Source organism: Neomonachus schauinslandi, chromosome 8 (assembly GCF_002201575.2).
Source record: "Neomonachus schauinslandi chromosome 8, ASM220157v2, whole genome shotgun sequence".
NCBI lineage: Eukaryota > Metazoa > Chordata > Mammalia > Carnivora > Phocidae > Neomonachus > Neomonachus schauinslandi.
The window spans coordinates 113,668,083-113,692,167 of record NC_058410.1 but is presented as its reverse complement, the minus strand read 5'-3'; the positions used below and the strand labels follow the sequence as shown (position 1 = coordinate 113,692,167).

Genomic DNA, 24,085 nt, shown 5'->3' with positions numbered 1-24,085 from the left:
ATTCTGCTATTGAGCCCATCCTTTGAATTTTTAATTTTGGTTATTGTACTCTTCAGTTTGAAAATTTCCATTTGCTTCTTCATATTTTCTGTTTACTTGCTGAGACTTTCTATTTTCTCACTGTTTCAAGCATGTTCATTGTTGCTTGCTGAAGCATGTTTAGGATGGCTGCTTTAAAATCTTTGCCAGATAATTCTTTTTTTTTTTTTTTTAAGATTTTATTTATTTATTTGACAGAGAGAGACACAGCGAGAGAGGGAACACAAGCAGGGGGAGTGGGAGAGGGAGAAGCAGGCCTCCCGCCGAGCAGGGAGCCCGATGTGGGACTCGATCCCAGGACCCTGGGATCATGACCTGAGCCGAAGGCAGACGCTTAACGACTGAGCCACCCAGGCGCCCATTGCCAGATAATTCTAACATCTCTGTCATCTCAGTGTTGGCATCTTTTTATTGTCTTTTTTCATTCAAGCTGAGATTTTTCTGGTTCTTGATAAGACAAGGAATTTTAAGTTCAATGATAAACACTTTGGGCACTATGCTACGAGACACTGGATCTTATTTAAACCTTCTGTTGTAGCTCGCTTATTTTGACAAAGTGATGGCAGGGGAGGGGGCAGGTGCCATCTCGTTACTGCCTGTAGATGCACAAGTCCAGCTTCTCCCCTAAGTTTCCACCGACAGCTGTGGCAGTAAGGACTCTTCATTATTGCTGGGCAGAGGTGGGAGTTCTGGCTCCCCACTAGCCCTCTGCTGATATTATCCTGGCTGGAAGAGACAGGAATGCCTTACTTCTTCCCACTTGGCCTCCACCGACACTACAACAGAGGGGGTTGTCTTCTTCACTAGGCCATCTCTGACACCACCCTAGCAAGGAGTAGGAAGGGGGTCTCATTACTGCACAGTGGGAATGAAAGTCTTGACTCCCTACTTGGCCTTCTCTGACAACATCCCAGTTGGAGGGTGGGTGGGCACTTCATTACAGGTGGGTAAGGGTGAAAGTCTAGGTCTTCAGTTGGCTTTTGTTGGCATGAGGGCGTTGATACCACAGTTTTGTTTTGTTTTTCCTTGGTGTTTGTCTGGAGTATAGTAGTTATTATGTAAAAGTTTTCAACCTTGCTAGCCTTTTTTTGGTGCTGTGGCTATAAAGAACAGACTTCTGTTAGGGCTGTGTGTGTGTGTGCACGCACAGGTATTAGCATTTTGGGTTTCTGGCTTCTTCAGCACCAAGTTTGAAATATAAGAGGAAAAAGAAAACCCTGGAAACTCACCACTACGTTGTTCCTTGGATTCGGAGGTTCTGAGCCAGTTTGCCTTCTTCTTTCCACTTTTCAGAGTCTCTTATGTTTGTGTTATATATAACATTCCAAGGTTTTTAGTTGTACTTAACAGGAGGAATAGGGAAAAGTACATCTATTTCATCTTCCTGGAAATGGAATGTCTCCTCCTTTATTAGATGAAAAATAAACTGAGGCTCAAAGGAAGTGAGGGAACATGCCCAGGGTTATGTAGATAATTCATAGGTTGCTGACTTATTGCTTGTTATTTTGTCTTTTCCTACAAGATTGAATTTTTAAACCACAGGAATTTCATCTTTTTTTATTTTTGGTCTCTATCAAAGTACCAAATTCATATTTCTTCATCCAGTTGTTATAACATATTGATGCTTACTATGTGACAGGCTCTGCGCTGAGGGCTTTACATGTCTTTTCTCACTTAGTCCTCATAAGTACCCTGCAAAATAAATGTTATTATTCCCATTTTGTACACAAGGAAACTGAGGCCCATAAAGGTAAGGTGATTTAAGTAAGTCATATAGCTGGTATCAGGGCCGGACTTTGTAGGCTTTCAGTAAAACCTTACCTTATAAAAGACGGTCCCAGGAGAGATCAGCAAAAATTAGCTAGAGAGTAGATTGGTTGCAAAAAAAGAGAAATAAAGCTAGCACATGTAACTTTAGTTCATTGGTGAAGCTTTAGATGGTAGACTCTGAGAGAAAATCAAAGACACACCAAAAGTAAGTTTTGATATTTTAATATGTCATTGATATTATTGTCCTTTGGCTGTGCTCCTGACATTTTAGGAAAAGGATTCCAGGTCTGACTCTAATGCTTACTTAACGCAAAATATAGTATGTGAGCCTATGAGTGCTAATCTTGTTGAAAGAATATAGAGAGGTTTTTTTTTTTTAAACATGAAATCATGAATAGAACTCTAGATCATAGTCCCTAGGACCCTTCTTTAGTTTTAGAGAAGGGACTGATGAGAATGTTCAGTGTCTCATCCTAAATCAATGGTGAATGATTTCTGAGGAGGGGAGAAGTTTTGTCACTAAGGAGAGCCTATCCACACATCCTGTAAGTTTTCCAAAAATAAACCACAAAAGTTCCAGATATATAACAACAGATAACAGGAGCAACAAAAGGAAGGGGTTCATTTGTAGCTCCTTTATTTATTTATTTCTTCTTCAGGGGTTCAGAGACTCAGATCCTACCTGAATAATCCCAGTCAGAAAAGTTGTGGATGCCACCACACTCAAGGATCTGTTATAGTCCGCAAGGAAAGAGGGCTTAGAAAAGTCATCCCTGATGAAAGTTCCCAGAATCAGGTGGCCATTGTTGAATGGGTACAACCTCAGGACATTGATCATCAGAGCACTCATAAGGAAGAAGGAACCTATGAAAGAAGGTGTTGAGGCAGAAAGTGCAGTTTTAAATCCAGGTAACCTGACATATTTGACAAAAGCAAGGCATGGTCTGATGTTGTTTTGTCTTTGATCTGAAGAACTTTTCTTTTTTGAAGGTGGCCATTGGAGAAGTAAGAAAGAGCAAAGAAAAGAACTCTGGCTCCACATGCCATGACCAACTCCCAGAATTTAGATCTTGGTGGTCCAGGTATTAACCTCTTTACAATATGGGCATATGGAGTGGGATTCAAAGAGAAATTGGCTGGAAATGCCTATCAGGCTCAGCCACTGTACCTGCTCTTAGAGATGGTAAATGAGATTGTGGGGAGTGGATCAGAAAATAAAGCTAATCAATAATAATAAGAAAAATAACAACGATCACTTATGAAGTATTTACTAGGTGCAAAATGACACTGAGCTAAATCTTTTTCAAACATGATTTCATTCAGTCCTCCAGTCCACATAGTCACATATAGGAGCAAAGGCAAATCTTACCTTTAAATTGCCTAACAGAAACAAAACTCTAGTAGCCTTATTATCAGTATTTGGAAATGATTGCAATATGCCCCAGGAACTTGGAAATATGGGAATAAAATTGTTTGCTCAGTCTCCAAATGTAAAATCAACACATAATGGATTTTAGTAAAGACATGTGATATTGTCCTTAAAAAAAAGGCAGGATTAGCACTCTGAATCTAGAATAATGAGATGGTAACCAGACTGAATATACAAACGTATCTGGAGAAAAAGTGTGTCCGTCAAAATGATCAATGTTGGTTGGGTGGTCAGTTGTTCAGTGGGGAAGCCAAGAAAAAGGCACTTTACTAAGTAGATGTTGGCAATGTCCTTCCAAGATTATTGCGCATTTTGTGGTTTGATTTCTATGCTGGTTTACTTAAGTGAAGAAAATGTGCTGTTTATATGACCTTCAATTAGTTTGGTCCCTGTAACAGTTATTTCTAATTATAAATTAGTAGATGGACTTTGACTCAGGGAAGGAAGGTGCTTATCCTATGGATTTGAGTGCTTTGATTACTGTGACAGCATTTTCTCATTGTAAATTAATAAGCTAACATGGTTGTTATAAAGTAGGCCCATGGACTTGGGTTATTACAGGTCCAGCTGAAAGATGGATCCACTCTAGGAATATTGGCAAACTTGCCTCTGGATCTTCTGGGTTGAGGGCAGTCAGATTTCAGTGTGTGGGATTTCACTAAGGGTAGTACCTCTGCTGTCTAATTGCTTTGGGAAACAGCTGGCTGGCTGACTTGTCTGGCGGTGACAAGCCGGCATGGAGCCTCACAAGGCTCCAGACAAGTCAGGCATGAGCCTCAATCTCGAAACTCCACACCCGGCATGGAGCCTCAATCTCGAAACTCTTAGCGCTCACCCTATGGATAGAATGTCCATCTTTTGCCTCCTTTTTTTCTACCTTAAACATAGCTTTAATTGGGGTTCTTAGCCAATAAGGGAATGATTGAGGCAGAAAGTCCATCCACCACCTGTGGTTCCAGTGCTGAACTCACCAATGGACATTTGATGACATGATCCAAAAATGACATAAATTACTGAAGAACAGAAAGCTGCATAACAGACATTGAGAGGAGGAATCAGTTGCCTTGCCAGCAAACTAAACGTCAGGGCTGAAAAACAAGATAATTTAAGTAAGGAAAGGTAGGCTGGCTTTTCATCTTCAATAAAAACTGTAAAGAATATTTACAATAAAAATGATCCACGTGTCTCACTGACTGAGTGTGGTAACAACATCTCTTGACATATAGCCCTTCACTAGTCCCTTTTATTACCTCCTTTGATACCTAGCTTCTCCTCCCACTTTACCATGTGCTTTTACACCTCAGTTCTAAATCACAGGCTCAAATACCTCTCACTTCAAGGTCTTCATGCTAATCGTGGAAAACAGACGCCACGACAATAAGACCTCTGCTTCCAACAGCTCAGAAGCAGCCCCATTTCACCCCTAGTCTAGTAGCAGAAGGCCCTGGGGAATCCTCTAGGACTGGAAATAAAGCTGGAGAGCAAGGCAAGAACCATGCTTAATTGGCTTGATTCCACGTTGGCATGTGTTTCCTCTCTTCCATATGCCAATTATTTAGGTCTCTTCCTTCAACAACTCCTTCAGTACTTACTTTCTTTTCCAAGAACACCATGAGAATTTGGAAATTTTGAAGCAAATGGATTAACATGCATGGTGTCATCCTTTGATATCTCAAGCCCACAGCTCCTGCCGTGAGGGCCTATCTTTTTTTTTTTTTAAGAGAGAGAGCGAGAGAGCACACATGCACATGTGCAGGGGTGGGGGAGGGTTGGCGGTGGGGCAGAGGGAGAGGGAGAGAGAGACTCTTGAGGAGGCTCCACACCCGGCATGGAGCCTCATGCGTGGCTCAATCTCATGGTCCTGAGATCACGACCTGAGCCAAAATCAAGAGTCTGATGATCAACCGACTGAGCCACCCAGGCACCCCTGAGGGCCTATTTTCAATTTACATCTTACTGTGTGCTCTTCTGAATTCAGTTACAAGTTCAGTGAGTCAATTTAGTGTCTTAGACAAGCAAGGCTTTGTGTGTATGTGTGTGTGTGTAGAAGTTCAAACACATACAAAAATAGAGTATAATGAGCTCCCATATACCTATCACCTGCTTCAACAGTGGTCAACTCATGGTCAATCTTGTTTCATCTATTCCTTCACTCCTTTCCCACTTCATATTATTTTTAAGCAAATCCAAGACATGAAATTATTTCATATATTGATATTTCAGTATATATCTTTAAAAGAAGACCCTCTTTTTTTATCTTTAAAGTAACCTCTACGCCCAGTGTGGGGCTCAAACTCATGACCCCGAGATCAAGAGTCTCACACTCTACCAACTGAGCCAGCTAGGTGCCCCAAAAGAAGACCCTCTTCTATTTTATTTATTTATTTTTAAAAAGATTTTATTTATTTATTTGAGAGAGAGAGAGCGTAAGTAGGGGCAGAGGCAGAGGGAGAGAGAGAGGGAGAAGCAGACTTCCCACTGAGTAGGGAGCCTGATGTGGGACTCTATCCCAGAACTCCAGGATCATGACCTGAGCCGAAGGCAGACTCTTTTTTTTTTTTTTTTAAAGATTTTATTTATTTATTTGACAGAGAGAAACACAGCGAGAGAGGGAATACAAGCAGGGGGAATGGGAGAGGGAGAAGCAGGCTTCCCGCAGAGCAGGGAGCCCCATGCGGGGCTCGATCCCAGGACCCCGGGATCATGACCTGAGCCGAAGGCAGACGCTTAACGACTGAGCCACCCAGGCGCCCCTGCGAAGGCAGACTCTTAACCAGCTGAGCCCCCAGGCACCCCAGAAGACCCTCTTTTAATTTAACTACAATACCATCATTATACCTAAGAAATTAATAATGGTTCTTTATCAAATAGTCAGTAAATGTTCAAATTTCCCTGCTTATTTCATAAATGGTTGTGGTAGAGGGCCCCTAAGATGATCTGCAATGGCTAATTGGTATTCATGCCTCTGTGTGATCCCCACCTCTTAAGTGTGGGATGGACCTAGTAACTTGCATCTAATAAACAGACTACAACAAAAATAATAGGATGTCACTTTTGAGAGTAGGTTGCAAGAAGATTATGGCTTCTGTCTTGGTTGCTCTCTGACTCACTGTCTCTTTCATCCAGGTCACCACCTGCCAGCGTTGGCTTCAAGAGTGTGTGACCTATGCAATTAAATAGGGCTTAGAAGGCTCCACACTTGGCTTAATGCTCTACTCTGACCATCTTGAAATTCTGAATAATTTTTGAACTAGGGGTTCTGCACATAGCTGATCCCATCAGCTGCCATGTTAGGAGGACACTCAAGTGCTCTTGGAGAGGCCCACAAGGTGAGAAACCCAGGCCTGCCAGCAAACACATGAGTTAGCCTGAAGGCTGATCTGCCCCAGTAGAACCTTGAGATGACTGACAGCTTGATTACAACCACACGAGAAACCTTCAGGCAAAAATTTGCTGGGTTTTGGGGTGATCTTTAAAAAAACATTTGCTATTATATGTTGTACTATCTTTTACAATCTTTGTATTAGGACTCAAATGAGGTTCTCACATTGGTTGACAGGTCTCTTAAATCTTTGTAATTTATAGTTTCTCCTTCCACATTTTTTTTTCCTAAGCAAGGCTCTAATGATTGCACAAACAAAAAACCAACCCCCCCCAAAAAAAACCCCCCCCCCCCAACACACAGAGAAAAATTGCTCAAATTAGCTTAAGCAAAACAGGAAATTTACTAAAAGAGTACAAAGGGCAGTTAGGCCACATCAGAGACTGGAACCAGAACTAAAAAACCATCAGGATCTAAGGCAGCGATCTCCCTATTTTCTTTGTCTCCAGGCTTGCACAGTCTCCTGTCTTTGTTTCCAGTTTGGGGCTACTGTGAACAACATTGTCATGAATATTCTTGTACATGCCTCTTGGTGCATCAACATACAAGTTCCTTGGGATTCTATATCCTGAAGCATAACTGCTGGGGCATTTGTCAGAAAATGCCAACCTGTTTTCCAAATGGTTATACAATTTACACTCCCACCAGCATTGTGTGACAGTTCCCATCATCTGCATCTGTGTTAGCACATGATACTGTCAGATTTCAATTTTTAGTGTGTATGAGTTAGCGTCTTACTCATTTAAACTTCACTTTTCACTTCACTGATTGTCAATAATGTTGATCAGTCTCATTGAGTTGTTTCCTTACAGATTTGTAGGAGTATATATATTATAGATTTAAATCCTTTGTTGGATATATGTATTACAAATATCTCTCCCATTCTGTGGTTTGCTTTCCAGTCCTCATGTGTCTTTACATGAACAAGACTTTTACTTAATTCAATTTATTAGTCTTTTCCTTTTAGGCAGGCTAGTGCTTCTCATGTCTTGTTTGAGAAATCATTTTCTACTTCAAGATCATGAAAATATTCTCCTACATAAACCTAAAAAATCTTTGTTTTACCTTTCACATTTAGGTCTTTAATCTACCAGGAATAGATTTTTGTTTATGGCATGAGGAAGAGGTCTAAAAATTGTTATTTGTTGTTGTTGTTACTGTTGTTTTTAGTAGGTTCCACGCCCAGCCTGGAGCCCAACGTGGGGCTTGAACTCATGACCCTGAGATCAAGATCTGAGCTGAAATCAAGAGCTGGACACTTAACTGACTGAGCCAACTAGGTGCCCCTAAAAATTGTTTTTTTCATGTAAGTATCCAGTTGTTTCATATCATTCATTAAAAAGTTTGTTTCTATAGTGACACATCTGATATAAACTATGCAACATATATTTGTGTGACTCTTTTTTTTTTTTTTTTTTTTAAAGATTTTATTTATTTATTTGAGACAGAGAGAATGAGATACAGAGAGCATGAAAGGGAGGAGGGTCAGAGGGAGAAGCAGACTCCCTGCCGAGCAGGGAGCCCGATGCGGGACTCGATCCCGGGACTCCAGGATCGTGACCTGAGCCGAAGGCAGTCGCTTAACCAACTGAGCCACCCAGGCGCCCTGTGTGACTCTTTTCTGTTCGATTAGTCTGTCTATCTCTGCAATACCACACTGTCTTGCTATTTTGTAGTAATTAGTTAATAGTTTTGATAAGTTAGTCAAAAATGCCTATTTTTATTGTGAAATATAACATACCTATAGAAAGTGCATTAAAATAGATGTTGATGGGGTGCTTGGGTGATTAAATTGGTTGAGTGACTGACTCTGGTTTTCAACTCACGTCATGATCTCAGGGTGTGGGATCAAGCCCTGAGTTGGGCTCTGTGCTCAGTGAAGAGTCTGCTTGGGATTCTTTCCCTCTGCCCCTCCCTCGACTCATGCACTCTCTTACGTGCACTCTCTCTCTCAAATAAATAAATAAATCTTTTAAAAAATAGATGTTGAGCTGAATAAATACTTATAAAACAAACACCTTTGTTACCACCACCCAGGTCTTTGATTACAATTCTACCTATCCCCACAAAGGTATTCATTATTCTGACTTTTGTGATAATAATTTCTTTGCTTTTCTTCATAGTTTTACCCGTAGTGTACGTATTTCTAAACAATACAGTTTAGTTAAGTTTGAATTTTATATTAATGGAGTTACACTGTATGCAATTTTTATTTCTGCTTCTTTTGCTCAATGTCATGTATATAAGAGTACTCCATGTTGTGGTGAGTTGCTTGAGATTGCTCATGTTCCTTCCATGTATTCCAATATATGCATATATGAAGGTTTATTTATTCTGTCTACTTTTGGTGGACATTATCTTAAATATTATAACTTTATATTAAGTCTTGATAATTGGAGGAACAGGTCTTCCTGTGCTGTTCTTTCAAAAGAATATGGCCATTCTTGTTTTTTTTGCATTTACACATTCATTTTAGAATCTGCTTATAGTGTTCTATTAAAAAAATCCTGTTGGGATTTACATTAAAAAAATAATGAATCTATAAAGTTTATTTTGAGAGCACTGAGATCTTTAAATATTGAGTCTTCTAACCCCTGAACATGTTTTTTCAATTAATTTCAAATAATTTAACTATTTAATATTACTCAGTAAAGTATAATTTCTCTAAAAAGGCCTTACATATCTTTTCTTAGTTTCATTACAACTTATTTCATATTTATTATGCTTTGGTAAATGGTATCTTTTTTAAAATTTCACTTTCTGTTTCCTTCAGGTACATAAGAATATACTTGATTTTTATATATGACCTTATATTGAGCAAACTTGATAAAATCTTATTAATTCTATTAATTTATTTGTAGATTATTTTCTTCATTAAAAAATCATCATCTGGATGCCTGAGTGGCTCAGTCGGTTAAGCGTCTGCCTTTGGCTCAGGTCATGATCCTGGGGTCCTGGGATTGAGTCTTGCATTGGGCTCCTTCCTCAGTGGGGAGCCTGCTTCTCCCTCTGCCTGCCACTCCCCCTGCTTGTGCTCTGTCTCTCTGACAAATAAATAAATAAAATCTTTTAAAAAAAATCATCAACTATAAATAATGAAGTTTTATTTCTTCCTTTACAATCCTTATATCTTATATTTCTTTTTCTTGCTTTAATATACTGCCTATGAATTCAAGTATAATGTTGAATAGCCCCTTTTTACTCTTTTTAAAAAATATATCTTATTGATTTATTTTTTAAATAGGCTCTATGCCCAGTGTGGGGCTTGACCTCGACCCTGAGATTAAGAGCATGCTCCACTAACTGAACAAGTTAGGTGTCCCAGCCCTTATTTATTCTTTTTTTTTTTTAAGATATTTTTTATTTATTTATTTGACAGAGAGAGAGAGAGAGCACAAGCAGGCAGAGCCACAGGCAGAGGGAAAGGGAGAAGCAGGCTCCCCGCTGAGCAGGGAGCCCGATGCAGGACTCGATCTCAGGACCCTGGGATCGTGACCCGAGCCGAAGGCAGCCGCCCAACCGACTGAGCCACCCAGGCGCCCCAGCCCTTATTTATTCTTGATAAGCAACATATAGCACAAAGAGAAAGTCTTTTGAAATGTAGGGTTTCTTTTTTTTTTTTTTTTAAGATTTATTTATTTATTTTAGAGAGAGAGTAAACAGGGGGGAGGGGCAGAGGGAGAGGGAGAGAGAATCCTCAAGCAGACTGCCTGCTGAGTGCAGAGCCTGATGCAGGGCTCAATCCCAGGACCCTGAGATCATGACCTGAGCCTAAACCAAGAGCTGGCTGCCCACTGTCTGAGACACCCAGGTGCCCTGAAATATAGGATTTCAAATAACTTACCAAGTTATACAGGGAAGTAAGAAAATTACTTGGTACGAATCTGAGAACTAAGTGGTCTAATCTTGGTTAAGCTTAGGCTGTGGAGAAATAGAGGGAAACGAAGTTTCCAAACTTTCCACTACCTTAAAAAATTTTTAAGTTTTGAACTAATTTTAGACTTAAAGAAAAGTTACAAAAATAATAGTTCCCATATAACCCTTACTTAGCTTCTCCTAATGTTAACATTTTATATATTCATAGCATAATTATCAGAATCAGGAAATTAACATTATAAATTAACTAAAGACTTTTCCCACTAATTTCCTTTTTCTGTCCCAGGACTCTATCTAGAATCCCACATTCCATTTAGTTCTTATTTCTCCTTAGCCCTGCAATCTATAATAGTTCCTCAGTCTTTACATGACTTGGACACTTTGAAAGAGTATTAACAGATCAGTTATTTTGTCAAATGCCCCTTGTTTGGGGATAGTCTTAGGTTTCTGCATGATTGTACTAAGGTTACACGGTTTTAGTGAGAATACTGCAGACATGATGTCATGTCTTTCCTAGTGCGTCATATCACAGGATTCATAAATCTCTATATGTCTTACTACTGGTGAGGACATAGCATCAATCACTTGGTTCAGGTTGTTTCTCCCAAGTTCTCTACTGTAGAGTAGTGAACCAGTTAGCAAATATCTTGAGGAAGATTCTTCAAAACTATGCAAATCTCCTTACATAATTTGCAAACTTTCACCCACTACTTTTAACATCTGTTAATGGATTTTATCTATGACAATTATTACTGTGGTGTTTCCCTAATGGTGATTTTCTATCTTCTTTATGTTTATAAATTGGAATTCTACTGTAAGGAAGATCTAGAACTTTTTAAATAAGTTCTTCACCATGTAGTATTTTTGTTTCATTTGAAGGAAATTATTAAGTTGCCAGGTACTGCCTATTCAAATGTAAATAAAACTTTTGAATTATTTATACTACAAATTATTTCATTATTCACACTACTTAAAATAATACACAATCCCTTAGTCAGTTAGCAAGAGTTGCTCAGATTCATTCATTCATGTAGTTATGTGATTATCATTATTCACCAAAGATCTTGAGTACCTACTATGTGCTAGATACTATGCTGGATGCTAGGTAAACTTATAAATCCTAATGCAATTCTTCTTTTGGTATGAAATTACAATGATGATTTGGTAATTTAGCAGGGGTATGTCCTCAATTTTGACCATAAATGAAGGACCTTTCATAAGTGGGAGTCAGTAGTGGACTCACAGTTAAAACGTCAGTGCCAAGAGTTCAGGTCTTTCATTGTAGCCCTCTAGAGACTTTCTGATACTTTTCTGGAAGTGAATGTACTGATACAAATGGAACATTTTGGTTTATAGCTGCCACATGCAAATTTTAAAAGGTACTCCTTTATTTTGGGAATGCAAGCCTGGTTCAATATTTTAAAATCAATTAATGTAATCTACCATATTAACAGTTTAAAGAGAAAAATCACATGGTCATATCAATAATGCAGAAAAAGCATTTGACAAAATACAACATCCATTCCTGATAAAAATTCTCAGCAAGCTAGAATAGATGGAAAGTTCCTCTACCTAATAAAGGGCATCTACAAAAATTCTACAGTGAACATCATACTTAATGGTGAAAGATTCAATGCTTTCCCTCCTAAGATCAGGAACATGGCAAAAATGTCTATTCTTACCACTCTTATTCTTTATAATGAGTTTGGAAGTCTTAGCCAGCCCAATAAGCAAGAAAACGTCATAAAATAGGGACACAACTGTCCCTATATACTGGTGACATGATTATCAATGTAGTAAATCCCAAGGAATCTACAAAAGATTCTTAGAACTAATAAGTGAGTTACAGGGTACAAGGTGAACACACAAATCAATTGTATTTCTATATGTAAACAATGAACAATTGGAAACCCAAACCGTTTTTAATTACTACAAACAATATCTTCTCCCAAATGAAATGCTTAGGTATAATTCTAACAAAACATGTGCAGGATCTGTATGCTGAAAACTACAAATGCTAATGAAGGAAATCAAAGAAGACCAAAGTAAATGGAGAGACATACTGTGATCATGGATTGGAAATGTAACATAATAAAGATATCAATTATCTCCAAAGTGATCTATGGACTTAATGCAACGGCTACCAATATCTCAGTAGGATTTTTTTTTAAAAGATTTTATTTATTTATTTGTCAGAGAGAGAAAGAAAGAGCACAAGCAGGGGGAGTGGCAGGCAGAGGGAGAAGCAGGCTCCTCGCTGAGCAAGGAGCCCGATATGGGACTTGATCCCAGGACCCTGGGATCATGACCTGAGCCAAAGGCAGATGCTTAACCGACTGAACCACCCAGGTGTCCCTCAGTAGGATTTTATTTTTGTAGATATAAACAAGCTGATGCTAAAATTTATATAGAAGAATAGCTAAAACAATTTTGAAAAAGAACAAAAATGGAGGGATCACACTACCAAATTTTAAGACTCATTATAAAGATACAATAATCAAGACATGATATCGGTAAAGGGATAGACAAGTAGATCAATGGAACAGAATAGAGAGTCCAGAAATAGGCCCACAAAAATATGGCTGTTTGATCTTTGACAACAGTGCAAAAACAATTCAATGAGTGATAGCCTTCTTTAAAAATGAATGTTGAATATGCAACTAAAAATAAACCTTGACCTAAACTTCACACTTTATGTAAAGATTAACTCAAAGTGGATCATAGTTCTAAATGTAAAACATAAAGTTATAAGACTTTTAGAAGAAAACATAAAAGAAAATCTTTGTGACCTGGGGGTTAGGTGAAAGTTCTTATATATGATAGGAAAAGCACAATCCATAAAAGGAAAGAAAATGGATAAATTGGACTTCATCAAAACTAAAACCTTTTGTTCTGTCAAACACACTATCAAGAGAATGAAAAGATAAGCTACAGACTGAGAGAAAATATTTGCAAACCACATATCTGACAAAGGACTTGTATCCAGAATATATAAAGAAGTCTCAAAAATTAACAATAAGAAAATAAAAATTTTTTTCCACTTAAAAAATGGGCAAAGGAGTTGAACAGGCACTTCACTACAGAGGATATGAGGGTAGGGGTGCCTGGGTGGTTCAGTTGGTTGAGCGTCTGACTCTTGGTTTCAGCTCAGGTCATGATCTCAGGGTCATGAGATTGAGCCCCACGTGGGGCTCTGTGCTCAGTGCGGAGTCTGTTTGAGATTCTCTCTCCCTCTCCCTCTGCCCCTCCAGCTAATGCTCTTTCTCTCTCTCTAAAATAATAAATATATAAATATCTTTTTAAAAAGGATACGAGGAGAGCAAACATGAACATGAAAAGATGTTCAACCTCATTAGCCATAGGGAAATACAAATGAAAACCACAGTGAGACATCACTACATACCTCTTAGAATGGCTACAATAAAAGATAATAAAAACTGGCCTTCATCAAAATGAAGAATTTTGCTCTGTAAATACTCTGTTAAAAGGATGAAAAGACAGGCTACGGATTGGGAGAAAATATTTACGAAACACAAAAGACAAAGGACTAATATCCAAAATACATAAATAACTGGGGCGCCTGGGTGGCTCAGTTGGTTAGGCGACTGCCTTCGGCTCAGGTCGTGATCCTGGAGTCCCGGGATCGAGTCCTGCATTGGGCTCCCTGCTCAGCAGGGGGTCTGCTTCTCCCTCTGACCCTCTTCCCTCTCGTGCTTTCTAAATCTCATTCTCTCTCTCTCAAATAAATAAATAAAATCTTTAAAAAAAAATAAAAAAATAATAAAATAAAATACATAAATAACTCTTGAATCTGAACAGTGAAAATGCAAATAATCCAATTAGAACATGAGCAAAAGACAAGAAGAGCCATTTCATTAAAATATACAGGTGGGGAATTAGCAAAGGGAAAGATCTTAAACATCATTAGGCATTAGGGAAAGGCAAACTGAAACCACAATGAGGTCTCAGACACCCCTACTAGAATGGCCAAAAAAAAAAAAAAAGTAGTGACAACACCAAATGCTAGTGAAGATGCAGAGCAACTGGATCACTCATAGATTGTTGGTGGGAATATAAAATGATACAACCATTCTAGAAAAAAGCCTGGCAGTTTCTTAAAAATCTAAAGATACAACTATTGTAAAATCCCCAAACTGTGCTCCTGGACATTTATCCCAGAGAAATGAAGACTATGTTCATTAACCTATGTACAAATGTTCATAGCAGCTATATTTGTAATAGCCAAAACCCAGAAGCAATCCAGATATACTTTAAGTGTGCATGTTTAAATAAACTATGGTGCATTCATACCATGGAATACTACTCAGTAATAAAAAGGAAAAAAACTACTGATATATACAAAAACCTAGATGAATCTCCGGAGAATTAAGAAGAGTGAAAAAAAGGCAATCTCAAAGAATTACAAACTGTATGACTCTATTTCTATAACTTTCTTGAAATGATAACATTCTAGACATGAAGAACAGATTAGTGGTTGCCAGGGTTAAGGAGGGGATGGGGGCAAGGGGCAAGTGGGGGTAACTATAAAAGGGCAACGTGAGGGATCCTTGTAGTGGTAGAAATGTTCTGTATCTTGACTCTATCAATGTTAATATCCTGGTTGTGACATTGAACTATAGTTTTTAAGGTGTTACCACTGGGGAAATGGAGAAAGGATACAAGGAATATCTCTGTAGTTTCTTACAAATGCATGTGAATCTATATTTTTCAAAAGATTTATTTATTTATTTGAGAGAGAGAGAGCGAGCACAAGTGGGAAGGAAAGGAGGGAGAGGGAGAGAGAGAATCTCAAGCAGACTCCACACTGAACATGGAGCCCACATGAGGCTCAATCTCATGACCCTGAGATCATGACCTGAGCTGAAACGAAGAGTCGGACACTCAACCAACTGTGTCACCCAGGCACCCTTGAGAATCTATAATTATCTCAAAATAGGAAGTTTAATTAAAGAATCCAGACAACATCAAGTGAAGGGCGTGGAGGAACTAGAATTTTCTACATTGTTGGTAGGAATGAACAATGGTAGGTACAGCCGCTCTGGAAAACAGTTTGGCAGTTTCTTATGATGTTACACACACAGCTACCATATGACCAACAATATCACTCCTGGGTATTTACCTTAGAGAAATGAAAACCATGTTTTCTGAAAAACCTGTACCTGAATGTTCATAGCAATTTTGTTTGTGACAACCGAAAACTAGACATGATCTACCAACAAGTGAATGGGTAAACCAGCTGTGGTACAGCCATGCAATGAACAATTACTCAGCCATGAAAAGGAACAAGCTTTCCATGCATATTACAATTGCCATTAATTTCAAAGACATCATGCTGAATTGAAGAAGCCAGCCTTCGAGAGTTACAGACTGTCTGAGTCCATTTAGATCATATTCTCAAAAAGACAAAACTGTGGTGATAGAGAACAGATCAGTGGTTGTCAGGGGAGGATGAGACTAAAAGGAATGGCATAAGAGTGTTTTGGGGCCGACAGAACTGTTTGTATCTTCATTGTGTTGGTGGTTACATAAATTCATACGTGGGTTTAAATTTATAGACTTAAACACCAAAAGGATGGGGCGCCTGGGTGGCTCAGTCGTTGGGCGTCTGCCTTCGGCTCAGGTCATGGTCCCAGGGTCCTGGGATCAAGCCCCGCATGGGGCTCCCTGCTCTGCGGGAAGCCTGCTTCTCCCTCTCCCACTCCCCCTGCTTGTGTTCCCTCTCTCGCTGTCGTCTCTCTCTCTGTCAAATAAATAAATAAAATCTTAAAAACACAAAAAACAAAAAACAAATAAACAAAAAAAACCCCAAAGGAAAAAAAGTCAATTTTACTCCAAGATAATTAATTATTTAAAAAGGGATCCCTTTTCTCCAACTAACAGCCTTGTGCCAGAGTTGGATGTTAGCTACCACTTGCCCTTTGCTCGGCCTCTTTCGTGCTTTGTATGACCTGTACAGTCACAGGTTTCAAACCTGTCTGATTGGTCCCAGAAGAATAAAGGAATAGTGTTTAAATACTGTGTGGGGAATTGCAAACTACTATGAGTAAAGGATTAATAAAATCTTTTCTCTTTGTCTGTGGATAAATTTGATATTGGGTTAACTTTCTAGCTGTTTCTTTGGAAACCTGGTAAAGGTGAAATGTCATCTGTTACCAGCCAACATTGGTTATGGCAAAAATGAGCCTGATTAGTCTACTATATCTGGACCAAGATGATCGGTGAATGAAGGATAAATATCCAGTGGGAATTGTTAGCTTTGAGCTGCTCTGAGCACAATAACTCTTGTAACTGGGCATGCCGTTTGTGGGACCCTGGAAGCAACAGTTACGAGAATTACAAGAGATGTTGGTTCCTATTCGGGAAATGCGGCTTCTAAAGCCCATAAAACTCCTGTGCCTCTGTGTGATCTTGTTGTCTTCTATCTGAACTGCCATTTGGGAGACCAAAGAGTGGCCCCTGGACCGCTTTGTGTGTAACTTACTGAAGAGATGCTAGCATGCTATGTTTCCTATCTTTTACCTTCCTAAGGAAAACCAATGCCAACTGAGGTCTATTGTAGTTGTGTGAGTATGAAATGACTAATTAAGCAAAAAAACCCCACAACCATTGAATGGGCATTGCAAATACTCTTGAAAGTATTCTATCTAAACTAACTGAGTTTTTTTTTTTAAAGATTTATTTGAGAGAGCGAGTGAGTACTGGGTGGGGGAGGGGCAGAAGAGAGGGAGAATCTCAAGCTGACTCCCTGCTGAGGGCAGAACCTGACATGAGGCTCGATCCCACAACCCTGAGATCATGACCTGAGCTGAAACCAAGAGTCAGACGTTTAACCGGCTGAGCCACCCAGGCACCCCAAAACTAACTGAATCTTTAGGAACCACCCTGGAAGAGTTAGAAATCTGGTAGGTAAGGGAACAGATGGTAGTAATGTGAATGGAATTCACCTATTTTTTCTATTCATCTAACACAGGTAATTGTTTACTCTGGGTGAGCAGACAAGGTCTGATAGGTTGTGGGTGAAAAGGCTTCGAATGTTCCTTACCTTGGGGAATTTGCACAAGGCCAACAGTTAGACCAGCAAGTAAGTCTCCAAGAAGCCAATCCTTGAACCGATACAAACACATCCACTCCAGGAAAGGAAAAATCGTTAGTATGCATCTTAGGAACTTGTGCCATGAGCAGCTGTGAGGAAGAAGAACAGAGACTTGATAAGATTTTCCAAAGAAAAAGCCCACATAGCCAAGAAAAGACCCAGTGCATAATTGTTCCCATACAGCAGAATTTCTTGTCCGCACTACTGACATTTTGACATAGTGGACTAGATAATTCTATGTTGTGGTGGGTGTGTCCTGTGTACTGTAGGATGGTTAGCAGCATCCCTGGCCTTTACCCACCGGATGCCAATAGCATCCCCTCCCCTGGTTGTGACACACCAAAATGTCTCCAAACATTGCCAAATGTTCTGTGGGGGACAAAATCACCTCTGGTTGAGAACCAAATGCCATATATATATATATGACAAGAACTAAGCCTTATAGTCTAGCATACAAACAGGATGTTTGGAAAGAATTAAACCTACCAATTTTCCAGTAGAAAAATGGACTGTTACTGCTTTCTCTTGATAAGGACAGTGTTTTGCGATGTGATATTGGTGGGAGGCAGGGGCCATTAACACATCCACATCATTCCCATATACCAATTTTCTTTACTGAACATTAACTCTATGTGGCTTTGATCTGTAGTATGTAGAAATTTATAGAAAAGGTAGGTAATGGAATCCTGGGTTTTAGGAGTTAGCCAAATAAAGAAAAAGCAATAAAATAAAGCTTTTTTTTTATCCTTTACCCTAGTGGACATCAGTCAGAACAAATTTTATTATCCAGGGCACATTTGGCAAAGTCTGGAGACATTTTTGGTTGTCATACTGAGGGAGAGGGTGCTATTGGTGTCTGGTGGGTAGAGGCCAGGGACGTTGCCGCACATCCTATATAGTGCATAGGACAGCCCCCTCACCAGAGGTCCAAAATGTTAATGATGCTGAGATTGAGAAAACCTATATTAACCTTTAAATCATCTAAAACAGCAGAACCACTGTTAATCAGTCAGTCAATTGGTTAATCAATCAACCAGTAAAACTAATTTGGTTTTAAATTGCTTTTCGTTATTTACATCTTAGTATGGGCTGAAAGCAAAAAGTATGAAGGCTTTTCATGTATGAGCTATAGTTGGATAACTGGGATTTGACTATAGCAACAAAGAGAACTTTAGTGTATGCAAAGCTAAAATGTGTGCTCACAAAGAATTTCACATGCTTGACTCTCACAACTATGAGCATTACTATCCTAAGGTAATTGAGGCCAAATAAGTGTAAGTGATTTTTCCAAGCCCCAGAGCTAGGGCTACAAACCAGGGCTTCTGATTCCTACTTCAGTGTTCTTGCCAATCTATTACCACCATAGTTCATATCGACAGCTATTAAATTCTGTTTGGGAGCCAGGACAAAGACCATTGGTTTGGAAGGAACTTCACATTGCTATTTTTATGAGAGTCCCAGGATGTTAGGCAAGGATACCCACTGTATTCTCTCCAGTTATGACCCCCAAAGGAGAGAACAGAGCATGTCATGGGGACAATTTGTTCCTTCATCTGGTCCTGTCTCTCCTTCTCTCTATGTGCCACTGGGCAGAAGACAAGCCACCCAAGGCAGAGTCATCAAAGCTCTTTAGCATGGGAAAAAAAAAATACAGTGGACATGGAATGATGAGGATCTAGAACTGAAAGAAAAGCAAGGAAGGAGCTAGAGGGATAGGAATTGAAGCCAGTGGGGGAACAGTAGAAGCATTTCAACACGAATCTGGATTTTATTCAAGGCATCTTAAAAGTGAGGAATGTAAGAGTCGATGTGAAAGCACAGGGCACATTTTGACAAGAAAGGGAGTATTTGTAGTTGCTAATGGAAAGGGAGAAGATGAGGAAAGAGATGAGGTTTTCTGTAGAAAAGAAGAGGTGGTTGTGGCGCCTGGGTGGCTCAGTTGGTTGAATGTTGACTCTTGGTTTCAGCTCCGGTCATGATCTCAGGGGTCATGAGATCAAGCCCCATGTCAGGCTCTGTGTTCAGAGAGGAGTCTGCTTGAAGATTCTCTCCTTCTGCCCTTCCTCCCACTTGCTTTCTTTTTCTCTCTCTCAAATAAATAAATAAATCTAAAAAAAAGAAGAGGTGGAGTTCAAAGATTTTTTTTTTTAACTAAAAACCCCCACCTATATAGTGTTTTTTATTTGCTAGGTGCCTTACAAATACTCTTTACATCCTCACAACCAAGTAGATGCTGGTATCATCCCCATCTTTACAGATGGGGAAACTGTGGCAAAGTAGGGTTAAATAGCTTACCTAAGGTCATGCAGTTGGGAAGCAGCAGAACTGGGATTCAAATCCAGGCAATCTGGCTTCTGAGCCTTGCTCTTAACCACAGAGTTATGCAACCTTTCATGTTAAAAATCCAAAAGTGGATACAATTGTGCGTTTCAGAAATAAGGAATAAGAACGGCTAGAAGAGCCCATGGGACGCAGAATTGATCAGATTTAAGTGTCTAAGGATAGGACAGGTTGGGGGGGGGTAGGCTGAAATTTCTTTGGTAGTACCTTCTTATGATGAAGTAAAAGTCAGGAAAAGACTCTCCTTTTGTAGAGACAAAGCCAATGTGACCCTAAATCCCCTCTTTGACATATGACCTCTGACCCATCTGGAGTAGAGAACATGAGAATAGTGATGTAGGACTGGAGAGAGTCTCCAAGACCATAACTTTACAAAAGGCAGGATATGGACAAAGGAGAATGCCTCAGAGAAGGAAGGTCCACAATAGGGCTGTGTGGAGGACTTCTATCTTATTACCCAACACAGGCCAACCATGGTGATAAATCAAGGGGTGAGAGAGACTGATAAATCCCAAGTTTGAGTGGGAACAACTTGAATACTTAGGGTTGATATAATGATGTAGGTTACAAAGGTCCTTAACCTGAGGCCTATGGACACCCCCCTCCCCATGGGTCTGTAGATAGAATTTGTAGGTATGTGAACTTAGGAAAAATTATACCTTTATTTTCACTACCTCCTAACTGAAATTTAGCATTTCTGTCAATTATGAATATTGACAACAAATCACTGTAGGATCGGCAGAACCTGACTTTGTTACCAATAGAAATCACAATATTTTCATATTACATTTTTTAAAATTGTTGCAGAGATCTTAAGATATTATTTATGTTCATCACTACCTTGAAATTATGGTAGTTATTAGATCCACATTATTAAATAACATAATTGTGGCATTTTAAAGTATTTTGATAACTATATTTCAACCTAACTGGTTTCCCTTATAATCCTATGTATTTTATGCATTAAAAGAATATTTTGGACAAGATGACACCATTCAATGAGGGAAAGAACTGTCTCTTCAACAAATGGTTCTGGGAAAATGGGATCTCCACATGGAAAGAATTAAGTCAGACCCTAACTTTATACCATATACAAAATTAACTCAAAATGGATCAAGAATCTAAATTTAAGAGCTAAAACTATAAAACTCATATAAGAAAACATAGAGGAAAATCTTCATAATCTTGATTTTCACAGTAGTGAAATATATGTATATATATCAAAGATGACACCAAAATCACAGGCAACAAAACAAGAAAATGGATAAACCAGATCTCATGAAAATTAAAAACTGTTGTGTACCAAATGACACTATCAACCCACAGAAAAGACGATCCACAGAATGGGAGAAAATATTTGCAAATCATATATCTGATAAGGGTTTAATATCCAGGATATATAGAGAACTACTACAACTCAACAATAAAAAGACAACTTAATTTTAAAAAGGGCAAAGGAGGTAAATAGACATTTCTTCAAAGAAGGTATAAACAGCCAGTAAGCACATGAGGAGATCTCAACGTATTTAGTTATTAGGGAAATGCAAAAAACCAAACCAAACCAAACTCCACAATGAGATACCACTTCACGCCTAATAGGATAGCTATAATTTAAAAAAAAAAAAAAAGGAAAGGAAAATAACACAAGCTGAAGAGGATACAGAGCAAAAACACTTGCACATTGCTAGTGAGAATGTACAGTGGTGTAGCTTGTATGAAAAAGTTTAGTAGTTCTTCAAAAAATTAAACACAGAGTCACCATAAGATCCAACAATTCTACTTTCAGTTATTTACCTGGAAGAGTTGAAGACATGTTCTCTAACAGATACTCCTATGCCAATATTCATGGCAGCATTATTCACAATAGCCAAAAGTGAAAACAACCCAAGGGTGCACCAACAGATGAATGGATAAGCAAAATACGTTATTTACATACAATGGGATATCATCTTCCATAAAATGAAATGAAGTACTGATCCATGCTACAACATAGTTCAAGTTTGAAAACATGATGCTAAGTGAAATCAACCAGATAGGAAAGATAAAAATTACGTGATTACACTTAAACGAAATATCTAGAAGGGGCATAAAGACAGAATGTAGAGGAGAGGTTACCAGGGGTGAGGAGGAGGGGAAAATGGGGAATTATTGCTTAATGAGTACAGAGTTTCTGTTTGGGGTGATGAGAAAGTTTTGAAAACAGTGGTGATTGTTGCAGAACATCATGAAATGTCATTAATGCTGCTGATTTGTACATTTAAGACTGGTTAAAACGGCCACTTTTCTGTTACATGTATTTTACCATAATTTTTTTAAAGTTAAAAAAAAAATTATTCTGAAAAGATGTCTAAGCTTTACCAGCCTGCTAAAAGGTTCATAGCACAAAAACAGGTTAAGGGCCTCTGAGCTGTAGGATCCACATAGTCCTGGCGGCTCTCCGAGGCAGTGAGTTCTACATTGTACGATTGTACAACTACAAATACTACATAGGCACCAAGGGATATGAGGTTAGAAGGATCTTCTTCTGCTACCACTAGTTAGTCCACCATCGCTGCTTTTGTTGTTGTTAAGAGACTGGTAATAGTAGTTAATCAAACAATGTATTTATTAAATATCATCCTTAGATGCTGTCGGGGACATCCAAGGACTTTGTGCCCAAGAAATTTATAATCAACAGGGTGCGACAGGACAAACCATACGCAAACAAACAACTGAAGAAAAATCACACAGCAACCTACGGGTCCCGATGACAGGAATTCAGAGGAGGAGGACAGAACCAGGCGCCAAAGGAGTAAAGTAGAATTTTGGTGCTGCCAGCCGGAAGGCAGCTGAATGACCCCCCCCACACCCACCGGCACTGGACGTGGTGTCTGAAGGTGGTGATGTCGATGTCCAAGTTCCCAGAGGAAATACTCTTCCTTCTGTGTTCCTGTTGAAAGATCTCCTCATTGTATATATCTCGCTTGACATCATATGTAAAAGAATTTTGCCTGTGTTTATAGCCAGAACCCTGGGTGCTCCTCTCTGGTTGCAACATTCCTGGTTGAGTGGGAAGAGATCAAAGAAAAAACAATTTTAAAAAATCTAGATTCTTGGCACATTTTTATGGAAATAAAATTTCCATATAGTGGTATCTTATATTTGCATAACACATTGCTGTCTTTTTTTTTTTAAGATTTTATTTATTTATCTTTTTGTGTGAGAGAGAGAGAGCACAAGCAGGGGGAGTGGCAGGCAGAGGGAGAAGCAGGCTCCCCGCAGAGCAAGGGGAGCCCGATGCGGGACTCGATCCCAGGACCCTGGGATCATGACCTGAGCTGAAGGCAGACGCTTAACCGACTGCGCCACCCAGGTGTCCCAACACACTCCTGTCTTAAAAAACTTTCTCTTATATAATTTTATACTCAAAGCCACCCTATAAAAAATGCAAGGTGTGTATTAGTCTCATTTTCGAAATGGGGAAACCTAAAAGTTTCAACAGCCTTGGCTGTTTAATAATTAGAGTCAGGACTAGAACCCAAGTGTCTTGCTAGGAAACCTAGTTTTCTTTATGTTCAATTATGTTGTCATGTTGCGGGGCAAATGATTAAGAGGTAAAAGTCAGTATAACCATCAATTTTCACTGGAAACACTGAAGATGAAGTGGTCGATACAGTATCTTCTCCCCTTTATCCTTTCCTTCTCTTCATAGCACTTGTTAGGACCTGATTCAATATTTGTCTATTGTCTGTTTCCCACACTAAAATGTAAGCCCATGAGGCAGGACTTTGTTCATGGCTGTATCCCCAGGTGCCAGAATATTACCTGAAAGTACCCAGTTAGTAGCACCATGGTGCAGCAGAAAAAAACTTTGCACAGGCTGTCAGGAGACTGGGGTTCCAGCCCTGGCAGTTGTTCTAACTAGCTATATGATTAGGGGCAAGTGTCTGAGTGTCAGTTTCCTTCAGTTTTATGCATAAAATAACATGGCTGGAAGACATGGTCTCTAAGGGTTACATTAAGCTTTAAAAATCTGTATCATCCTCTCTTTTAGGAAAATGAGAAGGGGGAGTTACTGAGGATGGCTATAGATCCATTTCTGGGAGAAAGGATAATCATTTTTGATCATCTATGGTTTTTTTTTTTAAGATTTTAT

General features: G+C 39.1%; 1 protein-coding gene across 1 annotated transcript in view; it reads right to left on the bottom strand.

Moving 5' to 3' along the window:
- Nucleotides 1-22,987, bottom strand: part of SLC26A8 (solute carrier family 26 member 8) — an 80,772-nt gene extending 57,785 nt beyond the window's left edge. Inside the window, exons 1-4 of the mRNA XM_021684638.1 lie at nucleotides 22,803-22,987; nucleotides 17,560-17,699; nucleotides 4,210-4,326; nucleotides 2,492-2,673 (exon numbers count right to left, since the gene is read on the bottom strand). Of these exons, the coding sequence (XP_021540313.1) occupies nucleotides 2,492-2,673; nucleotides 4,210-4,326; nucleotides 17,560-17,699; nucleotides 22,803-22,987 (624 nt within the window). The remainder of the gene's footprint in view (nucleotides 1-2,491; nucleotides 2,674-4,209; nucleotides 4,327-17,559; nucleotides 17,700-22,802) is intronic.
- Between the last annotated feature and the right edge of the window lie 1,098 nt (nucleotides 22,988-24,085).